This window comes from Strigops habroptila, chromosome 2 (genome assembly GCF_004027225.2).
Source record: "Strigops habroptila isolate Jane chromosome 2, bStrHab1.2.pri, whole genome shotgun sequence".
NCBI classification, from domain to species: domain Eukaryota; kingdom Metazoa; phylum Chordata; class Aves; order Psittaciformes; family Psittacidae; genus Strigops; species Strigops habroptila.
The window spans coordinates 20,353,922-20,367,825 of record NC_044278.2 but is presented as its reverse complement, the minus strand read 5'-3'; the positions used below and the strand labels follow the sequence as shown (position 1 = coordinate 20,367,825).

Here is a 13,904-nt window from a genome sequence, read left to right as displayed (position 1 = left end):
GAAATTTGTTGAGTCCCAGTGGCATCCTTGTGGGAAGGGAGCCTTCACAGTCTCCAGGCTCCATGGGATATGTGGCTTGGGACCTAAAATTCAGCGCAGTTATTGGAGAAGTTGAGTTTCTATTGGCTTTTTCATAGCTGTGGCCAGGACTGAGCAGTGTGTTCGTGTTATGAAGACAATAGTGATAGCTTTAAAAGTAGTGATTGATGTGGCTCTATTTGTCTTGCTTATAGCATACAATTGATACATTGGCTTTCTGTTGTGGTTTCTGTTTATAGCAAACCAGAGTGTTGTGACATTTCCCTTTTTGCAGGATTAGCTTTTATGGACAGACTTCCTCTGTGAGGGCTTCTCCTTCCTATGAGACTAGTGGAGTTACCCAGTAAGTTCAGCAGTTGAGTATTTTTGTGGTGGGAATTTTTTTGGTTTGGTTGTTTTTTTGGGCAAGTGGGAGGCATTGAGAGTAAAATCAGTAGCCTTTGTCTGTAGGCTCCCTGTTCAACTGGTTATTGTGCAGTTGTGTCTGTTCAACTGGTTATTGTACAGCTGTCTGTTGGCTGTTTCCGTTATGAACACAATTGTAACATGTCTGGCAAAGGGAGTTTGTCCATGTCATGTTTCCAGTGTTTGGTTAATATTTATGGCCACTTACGGTGACTGTCTGTACCAAGCAGTGAATTGTTCGAAGGACATTTGTTTACAACTTCCAAATTTCTGCAATTCTGAGTTATACCTGAATAAAATTAGTAGAGCTACGAGGGCAGCTAGTGTGCTTAAAATTTAATAAATCAGAGGTGTGGTTCACTCGTGATGTGCAAGTGCATGTATAAGCAGATCTTGTGCTAGTAAATTCCTGCAATTAGGTTTCTGGGACTAATAAGTGCCTATGCTAAAACTTAAAACCAGGCCTCTGTTCTCTCTGAAGCCATCCTGCAAAATGCCATCTGTGAGGCTTATGCTGGAAAGCAAAGAGCTGGCCAGCTGATATGTTTCACAGGGTGCTTTTTCAGTGTCAGTATTCACATGACAACGTGAGGTTACCAAAAGCATTTAACCGTAATGGTCTGTTTGGCTTGTGGTTCTAATGTGGTGGTTTCATCCTTCTGTTTTTAATGCAGCCCAGATGCACGCATTGCTCACACTGAACTTTGCCCTCCCTTCTGGGCTTTGTATTTGTTATTAATTGAGCTAAATCACCAAGATGGGAATGTTCTTAGAAATGTCTTAGCCTTATTATGAGAGGAATGACTTAATCCCAAAGAATCTCACTTTCCTTGAAGTACCCTATGTGGTGCTTTCTATTCCCTGCTCTATTCCCTGCTCCTCTCTGAGGAGCGCTGGTGATGCTATCTGGTATGGCCACAGGAGTGATTCAGCCCAGGTGTCCTGCTTCTCTGCAGGTAGGTCTGAAATCTCACCTCTGGTTATGGCTGCTTTGACAGTTGCTGAGAAGGGAGGTTGCAGACCCTTTGGAACAGCACCATGAGACAAAAGCCTTTGCTAGTAAAAGTAATTGTATACTGCAATGATAAAAATCCATCTTTATGATACGAAGGCAATCATGAAAATTTAGTGTGGTGTTCACTCAGTAATCAGCTTTTACTAATGTGGCTTGTCTAAGTTTCCCTACCTTGTTGCTGCTACTGGTTCCTGTTATTGCTATTTCTTTGAAATTCTTCTTTTGCAGGCTGCCACCTACAGCTGTGGAGAGAAGGAACGCACTGGATACTTGCCTCCTGAAACCAGCATTTGAATCTTTACTGGGGTGAGTATTCTGTGGGAAGTAGAGGGAAAAGGAAAGTCTGTGCTGATTGAGGCAGAAATGAGCTATTTACATATTCTGACCTATTTCACATTTTGATTCACCTCTAAAAGTACAGCTTTCGGGCTCCAGTTCGTTGCTGCTTTTCCTGGTTGTGGCAAGACAAATTGTTTAGCTTGCCACTGATCAGCATCTGAGCAATACCACACAACTAGCTCAAAATGCTGGTGTTTGTACTGAATAAATAAATACTTCCTGTTCAGATATTCTGGCTAGTAACAGCAAAGCTATTTTAATGATTGAAATACAAGCTTTAGGTTTCCCCTGCTCCATGCTTTTAATGTAAAAAAGTCTTCATATCCAAGACTGAAACTCATTTTGTTATTTAAAACCTGGATTTAAAAGGTTTTTTTGATAGCTAAGTATTTCTGTAGCAGCCAGGGATCAGCGAGATTTTGAAAATCTCTTCCATTTTATTTGGAAAGTGGAGTATGAAATGTGCAAAAATTAATCCAATATTTAATGATATAAGATTCTTCCCCTTCAGTGGAGTTTTAATGAAATTTGAGATTATTCATGCTTTTGTTCCTTTAATAGTATTGTTGTGTGTAGGTGTTCTCCACTTTAATGTACTCATAGAAAGCTTCCTTTGTAAAGAAGCGGTCAGATGAAAAAAGGAAGAGCTTCAACCCAAAACAAAGGAGGAGTTTGGTCACAAAAGTACATCCAAGAGGTTTGTGAGGAAATAATAGGAGTATTTGTTATTAGAAGCACAAGTCTTAAATGAGATGTTAAGAAAGTACTGCAGGACCAGAAGCAGACAGGCTATATTGTTGGCTTTGTGTTTTGTCTGAGCAAACATTGAGTATGGCCCTGGGGAAGCTTGGGAAGATGTTTAGACCAAGTCCTGGCTAAAGGAGTCTGAAAGCTCTAAGCAAAGAAACCATTGCTTCTTTTTTTGGTGCACGAGAAAACATGGCTTTGATTCAGTTCTATTCTTATGTTAAAGAACATGGAAGAATCTCAAGTTTGTCCTACCCAAAGCAGTCCTGTGGTCTTTGAGTTTTGGAGAGCTGCCTGGCCCAGTGAGGTAGTCCTAGTTCCCACCTTAGTTCCCACAGTGTGCCCAGGCTGTCTCCGTGTCAGGCTCAGCAGGATAGCTCTGGTTCTGAGCAAGCGGACAGGGATGGTCTCACATGTGCAGCAAGAAAGAAGGTGCAGAGCTAGAACAGAGTCTCTTGCATATTTCCACAGCTCCTTTACAGAGATAGTTTGTGTGAGCTGGAGGGCTGGTGTGTGCACTTTGGTAATAGCCTGGGGAGGTTGAAAGGATTTTTAACCTGGCAGAATTATTTATTGGAATGGAACCAGAGCTAGAAGAGCTAGAATTAAGAATCTCTTTGCAGTAGATGCATTATTTATTATGTCTAAGCTTACCAGCTGCTTCTGAACAGCAAGGCAAGTTATTACATTTAATAGAGGTGTTCAGTGCATGTTGTCTCAAAGTTAGCTGGTCTTGCTTAATTAACCTATGGTCCAGTTCTTGGTGTGTGGGCTGTGGTATTTTGTTGGGGTTTTTTGTTTGGTTTTTTTCCTTTTTACTGTTAGTATCTTCTGAATACATAGGACTTAGAGCGAGATACTTGCTTTGTGAAGCTGAGATGGAAGGTTTTTTTAACAGCTGTTAATATTCTTCATGGAGAAACAAGTCATGTGCTGGCTGGGGGTATTTATGATCAATACTAGACTTTCTTGCTGTGAGTGTATACTTATGTGTTAACACTTCTAATATAAGACCTAGTATGCAGGATCACTCCAGTAAGCCAGTTCAGTGAGTGACTATTTAACTCCAAGGTGAAGCCAAGGGCATGATAGCATGTGACGGGATTGGGTCTAGTGTTCATTTATTTGACTTGACTTGGCAGGTATGGTAGCATGAGTCCCTTCCCTGTTATGAGAGAACGCTTGTCTGTGGTTACTGTCTTTTGAAGAAGTGACCATTTTTTTCTGTCTTGATGCTTATAGGGTATGATGCCATCATATTCTAGTTTGCAGTAGGAATGTGCTTTTGAGGTAATCCTCCTTGTGATCCCCATGTGCCACTCTTCTAATCACAGGGTGGCCCTGGCACATATGCACTAGGCTCCTTTTGGACATCTGGCTAAGCCAGAAGATACACTGCAGGAGCACACCCGTCGTGCTGTAGCTGCTAAGAAGTGTTCAGTCTGTGGCACCCTACTGGAATTAGCCTAGCACAAAACCCAAACTGAGATGTGTATAATGTGAATGTGAGAACTCCATACTTTTTCCTGTATGGATATACCTCTGTTGCTGCAAAGTACTTACTAATGTGGCCCTTACAGTCATAAAGGGCCACTTGTTTGGAATGGGAATGTATCTCAAATAAGCTGATGTCTTCAGGAGATGGTATTTTCAAGTTAAAACACCTTGTTTCAAATCCAATTCTGTAAATTGCGGTATATAATAATAACTTAATTTTCCTTGCTGCCTTTGTTATGTACTTTTCAAACCTGAAGTCACTCATTGTCTTTCTGGGTTACATATTCTCTTAAATATATTCTCATGTTCTAAGCTTTCAGTCATACGATTTTAATGACAATATAACTTACAGTGGCAGAGAAAGTGAGAGTGTCCTTTTATTTCATGCTCTACCTGTATTTTCCAATATAAAATCTTTCCCTTTTGTAACCTGCTTTTTTTTCCCCTGTGTTCATGAGTTTTCTTGTTTTAAAGATTTATAATACTTAAAGTAGGATAAAGAAAGCTTTTTTTTTTTTTAAAGAAATTGCATGAATTACTGGCTTACTCAAATAAATAATCTGGATTTTTGAAACTTCTTTTTCCTTTCATTAGTGTTGACAAAATATACCCGTTCCTGTGTGCTAATGATTTTATCAGAGTGGCGGAGTTCCACGGGAGCGATAAGTTTGAACTACCTTATGGAATAAAGAGAGCAGGTTTGTGTTCCCCATGTACCTCGTTTTTAAACAGGAATACCTAAATGGCATATAAAGCCATCTGAATCTCAGGCCCTGGTCTTTCCTGTTCACCAATGCCAATCCTTTTGGGGGTATCTAGCAGTGACTTCATGGTTTCATTTAGTCCCTCTAACCTGGCACCATCCAGTTTTTACAAATAAAACACCAGGTCGGTGTTTTAGCAGAGAAGCTCCAAAAAGGTGGAGGTGAGGAAGAATGGAGCTTATTCAGCTTCCTTGCATTTGTGTGGACTGGAGTGCTAAAGATGCTTAGCTAGCACCTTACTAAGTGAAATGTTATCTGGGTCAGTATGATGGGGTTTGATCAACACACCTAAGAATTTTACACACATCAAGAGTCTTACTGAGGCAGAAGTCCCCAGGTTGGGGCAGTTATATCAGCAAATTTTCCCTTTTACTGGGCTAGCATCTCCCACCAGGGGAGGTGTCACTGTGGCTGCAGCGGGTATTCCTGCCATTGCATGGCTGCTGTACCTGTGCAGAATGTGTGCTTGCTCATGTCTGCTACCTGCGTTGATCAGGGCAGGTTAAACAGGGGCAGAGACCCTAGGGGGCTTAGTCATCCTTTTGGAAAGGGTTGTAAGTCTCAAGTCCCAGAGTTTTCAATACCGAAACGTGTACTTTCCTAGTACCCTGCAGATTTGGGCTTTAGACTCTGTTTGTCTTCCATCAGTGTAAAGAGGATGATGCGTTTTTCTGCACCTCTGGGGTTGCAGTGAGAAAAAGTATGTGTGGGAATGAGTTGAAGCCCCTTCTCAGTTTGAGGCACATTGAGTGTCCAGCAGGTGCCTGCCCACCACGGGAGAGCTGGGAAACTGCCTCGGCCCAGCTTTGCCAGTGAGCACAGGCTGGATTGACACCTAATGCTGTTACGGTCTCTGGCTGTGCATCCCCTCCTCTTGGGCCAAGGCTGCTTCTGTTTCAGCTGAAGTTGGGTAGAAGAAAAAGTCAACTAGGATGTAGGACTTGGAAACTCTTCCAATGCTTATTTACTGTAACAGATTTATTATTCTTTTTTTGTACAGATCCCCTGCTGTTTTCCAACAGGGGAGCGTTGAGGCAGGAAAAGCTTCCTAGAGAGGAGCTCTTATAAACCTGAATTTCTTTGTATCATTGATTGACCTGTGGCCCTAAATGACAAGTGTTTTTATTTTGAGTTCTTCATTGCACAGTGTGTGAAAACTGCTGTGTCTGAAAATGCTTTAGTCAGGGTGGCAGGCTTATTTTTATATCAGAAAGCATTGAACATTTTCATTAATCTTCTTCATATTTGCTTTCTAGAGCAATTCTTTCGTTTAGCCCTTTCAAGACTGCAGAATTGTGGACTTTTCAATGAAGATGACAGGTGAGATGGTTTATTTGATACTGTTTCTGTTCATTGCATTTTAAATATTAAATATTTATCTGAAAAGGAATTAGTAGTGTTATCCTGAAATTGCTCAAGTTAGCCAAGATGCAGATCTGATTGATGGTGTCCAAGCAATATGTAACTGATCCCAAGATTTAAGTAAGTTTGGTTTTAAACATGCATAGCACCAGCATTCAAGAATAATTCTTCTGTGAGGGAGCTTGAACTTACTGATTGCTTTTTATAAGTGTGTTAGGAGTTTGCTAACTGAATGCAGTCCCATCTTCCTGTTGTATCTTTTCATACTTTACGAAAGTGAAACCACCCCTTAGAAGTTCAATGTGATGTCCTTATTCAGAATCATTATTAGTGTAAGCTAGATAGTGTTTGAGATAAGCAGATGCAAACCAGTGAGTGTTTCTATGCAAAAGAAATCTTACGCATATCCCTGTGCCAGTGCATTTGCTGGCCTGCTGCACACCCTTGTTTGTACGTATGCTCAGTTGCCTTTTCCTGTGAATGAGGGAGACCTAGGCAGCCGGGAAAGGCTCTTCTGGCCTTTTGGGAGTAACCAGGGTGTGGCATGGATTAGAGCATGCCTTAGGTGACTCCTGATGTATTAGATTGCACTGTTTAAATCTCTTGGTTAGAGGCTACTTCTGCCCGGATTTTTTGTTTGGTTTTGCAGGATCTTTGTGTGTATGTGTCATTGTTGGAGTTTATTTTGGTGTGGTTTTTTGTTTGGTTTGGGTTTTTTTGTAGGTGTGTTTTTTTTTTGTTTGTTTGTTTGTTTGGTTTGGTGGTGTGGTTTTTTGTTTTGTTTTGGTTTTTTGGGAGGTAGTATAGTAAAGTTGGAAAGTATACTGAAATCCTGTGTTTACCAAGTGATGCAAATGGCTTAGATTTGCAGTCTAGCAAACAGGCTGACAACCTGCTGTATGTGACGTTAATGTGAGACTTCTTAATAGAGTTGAATGCATATAGTGCTGAGCTTAGCTGTATTTGGGTGGTTTTTTTTAATCGAGGAGATGAAACAGAAGATCGTTACTTCAAGCCAAATAGTAGGATCACATTTTAATTAAACTTGGGTAGAATATGAGCAAAATAATTGTTTTTAATACCCAGTTTTCCTTTTATGTGCTTTTCTTTACCTACTGTAGTCCTTCCTTCTAATGTGTTTAGTGTCTATTTCTAGGATGTTCAGGTTTACTCTTTTTTCCTTCCTCCACCCACAAAACCCAATGTAAGAAGGATGTGGACCTGTTAGAACACATCCAGAGGAGGGCTCTGAAGATGGTCAGTGGGCTGGAGCACCTCTCCTATGAAGACAAAGAGAGTTGGGCTTGTTCAGCTTGGAGAAGAGAAGGCTCCAAACTTAGGAGCTCGCTGTGTAAAGATCTAGTTCTTCAATGTTTGGAGGTGAATGGTGCCGCTGACTTCAGCGGCATAGCCTGTAGGAGAAGGGTTTCCGGGCTAAGGGTGTTATCTGCAAGGTGACCTCTGAACACCCGCTCCACCCATTTTCTCAGAATTACTTGCTGGGCACTCTTAGGACTCTGCTCAACTGCAGTGAATTCTTACAAATACATTTACGCGGTTCTGAGTCAAGAAAATGTGACCTCTGCACCCTCCTTTTACAAATAACCTCAAAGGAAATAATTTGCATTCTCCAGCTGACTATGGGGGGGGGGAGGTGTGCTAAAGGAGCTGAGGTTGAGATCATCTTTTTCCTTTTTGAGAGAAACAGTATTTCAGTGGAATGTGGAAGATGCAAACCTTGTGACCTTTAAAAGCTACATTTCTATTTAACAATTTATTTTTTATAACTAGGAAGATGTTTAGTTTAGCATTTCACCATATAAACAATATACATAAAGTACTGCCTGGCCTTGAGATTAAGACGCTCTTGTACACTGTGTGAATAGGGCAATAGTTCAATAGTTTGAGTGACTAAAGGGATTGCATTCAGATGTTGGAGATGAGTTACCATGTGGTTTGCATCAGGATCCATTTATACTCTAAGTAGATCTTGAACATCTAAATGCAATCCCTTAGCCAGCAGTTGTTATAGCTGCGGTTTTAGTATTTTTCACTTTCATCAGTATTGTGGAGGTAAGATAGACCTCCAGACATTTCAGTGTGTTACATTTCACTTGTAGCACACCTGATGGTGTTTAAGGACATCTGAATTTATTTCTCTTCTTGCCAATTTATTGACTTGGAGAAAGGGTGAGTGTTATTCACCCTTTGGGGTGAGTGGAGTTTTTTTGATTAAAAAAAAAAAAAAAAGAAAAAGGAAACTTTAAATGGGGTTGGTAAAATATCTGGGAGTAACAGTCTGCTGAAAATCAGTGTGTTGATTTCTGTGATCTACAGTAAGTACAGGTCAGTTTATTTAACTTAAATATCTTTGAATACAGTCCAGCCTGGCTACATATTCTTTATCTCAATACGTCAGTTTTCGGTGATATGTTCAGTATTTTTATGCTGGTGTAAACTATTCCCCTCCCTGCTTATCGTTGTCAGTGAAATCTGTGTTACTGTAGACATAGACTTATGATTGTAATTGAGTACACTTGAATACAGAGCGGGGGAAAGGGGAGAACACAACTCAGCAATAGCACATTCATGCCAGACTTCCTGTTTGAGTTGGCCCGCTTGGACTTCCTGAGCTTGACAGAGATTAAAAGCTGGTCTTTCTAATTTGTTTGACTGTATTTATGACTGTATTCATGTACAATTCATCAGGAGTACTTGATCTGCTTGTTAACTTCATCCACTTAAAAAGTTCACATATTAATGTTAGATGCTTTATGGGTTATTTGAAGGCAGCCAATAACTTTATTTTTGAGTGTGTGTGTTATTAAGGGCACTGAAGTTTGAAAGCTTAATCAAACTTCAAATTTTGAATCAAACTCAATTTTACATCCAAGTAGTATTAGTCAACTGGGGTGGGTTGATCTTGGCTGGGTGCTAAGTGCTCACCAAAGCCACTCCATCACAAGATAAGGACAGGGGGAGATCACTCACCAATCACCATCATGGGCAAAACAGACTCAGGGGGAAAAAAAAAATTATTTCATTTATTACCAATCAAATTAGAGTAGGATAATGAGAAGTAAAATAAAATCTTAAAACACCTTACACGCATCCCTTCTTCCTGGGCTTAACTCATGAATTCTCTGCTTCCTGAACCCCAGCAGCGCAGGGAGACAGGGAGTGGGGGTTGCTGTCAGTTCATCACAGACTGGCTCTACTGCTCCTTCCTCCTCAGGGGAGGACTCCTCGCACTCTTCCCCTGCTCCAGTGCGGGGTCCCTTCCACAGGAGACAGTTCTCCATGAACTTCTCCAATGTGAGTCCTTCCCACGGGCTGCAGGTCTTCATGAACTGCTCCAGTGTGGGTCCTTCCAAGGGGTGCATCCTTCAGGAACAGACTGCTCCACTGTGGGTCCCTGTGGGGTCACCAGTCCTGCAGCAAATCTGCTCTGGTGCAGGCTCTTCTCTCCATGGGTCCACAGGTCCAGTGCCTCAACCCCCTCAGAGTAAAGAACTTCTTCCTTGTATCTAACCTGAACTTCCCCTGTTTGAAGTTTAAACTCATTACCCCTTGTCCTATTGCTGCAGTTCCTGATGAAGAGTCCCTTCCCAGCATCTGAACATTGGTGTAACAGGTTTTCACCCCTCTGATTTCTGAGGTACTGAGTCACATGGACTTGTGGCATTAGCTAGAAATCTTTTTATGAATGCTTGGCTTCTGCTAAGCTGCTCAGGAAACACTAGAGAAAGGTGTGCCAGGTTTTTCCATGTCACCCCACCCTAAGAGCTGCATTTAGCAGCACTATTTATATATAAATTTATATGTATGTATAAATTTTTAGAGGCAACTCCCTCTGCAGATGTGGCTCTAGAGCAGCAGGTGAGAAAGTGCCATCCCAGCATTTCTTTGGAAATGTAGTGCTTTTTACAGTTGGCATTTATTCGCATTTCACCTTTCCTGTAAGCTTCAGGTTTTCAGCATTACTTTGAGGCTCAGTTTTCCCCTAGCCCACATGCAGTACAGCGTAACTGCGTTAACAACTCTGTAGGACATACAGGGAACTGCTTTGTACATTGAGGTGTTGGTCAGTCTTAGCTGGAACAAGCTATTTTCACTGATGTTGAATAATACTCTCAGCTGAAAAAACAAGTTGGACTGTCTGAGGAGGAACATATTAATTAGTCTGCATAACGTTCCACACTGGGCATTTAATACAGATTATAGTATTCTTTGGGGGACAGTCCTGGGATGCCCTATGATAAGAAATGGCACAGAGCCTTTTTCTTACTTGAAGAACTGTGGGATGTTGGGAGGTGGCTCATCCCCAGTAAGCTGTGAGTCTATTTTGTGTCTGAAGAAAATACCAACATTTTTATTTTGCTATTGTTCCTGCTGCCACCAAGTTGAACAGCTTTTGCTCTAAATAAAGAAGCATTTTTACAACAAAAAATGGTGTCCTTGTTCTGTAAGAAGGAGTTTGCAATCTAACACATTTGGTGTAAACCTTCCCTAAAGAGGCAAAATTTCTTGAGTAAAAAACCAGCAAGCCTGTCTGTGCACTTTCTTTTTATTTTAAGCAAAACACACATTTTACTAGCATTGAAATATAGACGGTAGGGAGTGGAAGATGCACTTAGAAAATGAGGGAGAACTTAGAAAATCTTACCTTTAGAATCTATTTTCATAAGTTTAGGATCTTCATAATACCTTTTTGGGGTGCTTTTGAACTCAATACATTGTAAATTTGAAAGGAATCACTATTCTGGTTGCGTGTAGTATAAGATCAGACTTGTAGCTCACGGTGTTTTATATGCTTAGTAATGGTGTCTAAGTTGAATCTAGTCATATGAGAAGGCAACTTTTAAGTATATCCCTCTTATGACAGCATGCACTTAGTACATGCTTAGGCAGCACTTTCCAAGTAGAGGGAGAAAAATCAACATTTGAAGGGCCATCACATGTGTCATTGGGCTGAAGTTTTCCACATGTACAATTCAGAGGCATGCAAGGTAAATGGTGAACATTTAGCTTATGTTAGAGATCTCTACACTTGTGGAGTTGTCAGTATTGCAGAAGCACCTTACTTTGAGTTAGTTTTTTCAGACATACTGTATCCTGGTTGGTATACCCCCAGCCTGGGACAAGTTTGAAGCACTGGGGAAGATAATTTATCTAATGGCACCCATATCACCAGCTGGGTTAGAGGATCTTAAATAGTAAACTTCTAGAAAAAGGGCATGTATAAATACTGGTTTTTGCTTCAGAGAAGCCAATTCCTGAGTTTGGCAGTTCCTGGAATAATGCAGCTGCATCATTTTTTTTTTTTTTTTTTTAAAGCAGCCTTAGTGTGCGATACAGGATTGAGAGTACTCTGTAAAGGCCAAGGAGCATAAAAGATACATGAGCTCAGCTAGTAAATAAGCCAGCTAAATGCAAATATCTCATTAAAACCAACATGAAGCAAAGGAAGTCGTGCATATTAAAAGCTCTGTTTGTTCCACAGCATTGCCTGTCGCCGGTGTGTTGTGGTCGGTAATGGAGGAGTACTTCGAAATAAGACATTAGGGGAGAAAATTGACTCGTATGATGTGATAATAAGGTAAATGATATCTCCTGTTCATTTTGTGTACATGCAAAGAATTAACAAACTTATGCTTTGGAGTTCAGTTATTATGCAAGTGAAAGTGTATAAAATGTATAAAACCTCTTGGTTTATTTGTCCTGTCACAGCCTTCATTTAAAACAATTTAGGAAAAAATGGATCAGTGTTTTGTTGCACAGATTGACTGATGCAGGGGAGGAAGGATCAGTGGGTGGTAGGTCTGACTCGTGTACAGATACACATGTGCAAGATGCTGCCATCAGGGATAGGTCCAAGCATGTGACAACCCAGAGTAGTCCTGCATGTGCCCCCTCACTGTTGGCAACATCCCAGGCAGCACTGCCTCTGACCTTCCATATCACACCTGTCTTACCCCTTGCTGGTATGGGCATTGCTTGGAGTGAATTAAACGTTTATGCTTGGAAGTCCATGTTTAGGCACGTGTCAGCTGGAGGATGATGTTGATGTCTGCCCCTTTTTCTCAAGCGTGTTAGTTCACATTGGAAGTTTGAGAGACCAGAGGATGCTGTGCTCTGAAGATGACTGGGCTAGGGAAATTGGGGAACTGCTTGTAGAGGAACAGGCAAGGAGAGGGGAGGAAAAAAGCTCAAATGCGAAGCAAACTGAAAATGCACTATTTGGCCAATTATAACAATTTTCTGCACATTAAGAAAAAGATAAATTAGTTTCTCAATTGCAAGAACTGAGATGGTATCTGGTTAAACAGCCTTTCTGCCTGTAGGTGGTCAGGTAGTGTACCTAAGCCTTCTTTCACTAAAATCTCAGCTGCCATTTCAGTTTGTCTGCTTCAACATTGTGTTCTTGTTTTTGTTGCTTTGCCATCAACCCTAATGCTCATTTTAGTAGTAGCGTTTTTCACTCTGAGCATTACCATAAAAAGCTATATACAAAGCCTGGGGTTTGACATACATTTGAAAACACTGATAAGGTGGAAATGAATACATGCAATTCTTCGGTTGTAGCTCCTCTTGTAAAGTTTAAACTTCAGATAATGTCCCTATTCTTAGGAAGCTTCACTTGCCTGCCAACTTCGTGCTTTACAAATAAATCCTGCCTTGCACTTATTTTCTTTGTAGTATGATGATGCAAGGAAGCTCCAGAGATTATTTTAAAGTTATTACAAGTATTTGAGCTCCTCAGCGATCTATCTACTCTTCTTAAATGTGTAGACTGCTGTTATACATTTAAAAATGGCTCTAAATTCAAAACAGTTTCAGAAACACAGTACACATTTGCTTACTGTAAAGGAACAAAGAGGTCATGTTTGCATCCTGTATTTAATGATGACTTCTGATAAAACTTTGAAATACTCCCTTGTCTGATACCTTGTTTTGCAAACATTTGTTTCTAAGCAGTGTGCCTCTGATGCTGAGCAGTCAGCCACATTGGCAGGAGTGGAGCATACAGAGACTGCTCAAATTCTCCAAAGAATATGCAACACACCCACCAAGCAAAAACTGCAAGGTGGAGGCTTAAATACAGCCCCTCTAACACCTCAGCGCAGAGGCGCCTGACCCACCTGCTCACCGCTTATTACCTCTTATATCCCAAAGCAGTGGCGGCTGTGCAAGTAATATTTGAAAAAGAAAACAAGCCAACAGAAAACCCAACACCCCAAACCCGCCAGCAAACAAAAAAGGCAAACGTAAAGATATATCAGCATCAGGTACGCAGTCATACTCCCTGTTCTTGTATGCTGTAGACAGTGACGAATATTAAAACATTCTTCAATTGCCTCCTGTATGACTCGGATCATTTAGTAGTACGAATGGAGCAATTGGTAATTCTCCAAGCCAGATACTCTCTTTGGTCTTCTCTAGTTTCTGTGTTTGAGCCAAATCAGAAGGCTGTCTGCTCAAGTGACACGCGATAAGCAATTGTGTGATTGTATTCTAAATCATGTTGGCCAAGTTCCCATACGTGCTTGATCCCTTAGAGTTAGAGGGTGAGTGCACCTGATAATTGCTCATCTACCATGTAATAGGTAAATGCTGGGCCACTAAACCCTTCTGTATCTGGACATGCTGTCTCTCCCACAGACTAATGTGTGTGCCAGCCACTGCACAGTAAGGTTGTGGGTGGGGTGGTCATTGCCATCTCTGTGTCTGTCCTT

The 13,904-nt window shown here is 41.0% G+C and overlaps 1 protein-coding gene across 11 annotated transcripts in view; it reads left to right on the top strand.

The window, feature by feature from the left end:
- ST3GAL6 (ST3 beta-galactoside alpha-2,3-sialyltransferase 6) overlaps window positions 1–13,904 on the top strand; it is a 50,522-nt gene that overhangs the window by 24,954 nt on the left and 11,664 nt on the right. For 8 of the 11 annotated variants that reach the window (XM_030472743.1, XM_030472658.1, XM_030472677.1 and 5 more), the window contains 5 exons: window positions 314–382; window positions 1,688–1,765; window positions 4,637–4,740; window positions 6,063–6,126; window positions 11,672–11,767. In XM_030472743.1, coding sequence (XP_030328603.1) covers window positions 314–382; window positions 1,688–1,765; window positions 4,637–4,740; window positions 6,063–6,126; window positions 11,672–11,767 — 411 coding nt within the window. The remainder of the gene's footprint in view (window positions 1–313; window positions 383–1,687; window positions 1,766–4,636; window positions 4,741–6,062; window positions 6,127–11,671; window positions 11,768–13,904) is intronic. The other 3 variants (XM_030472719.1, XM_030472726.1, XM_030472735.1) reach the window with 2 other exon arrangements.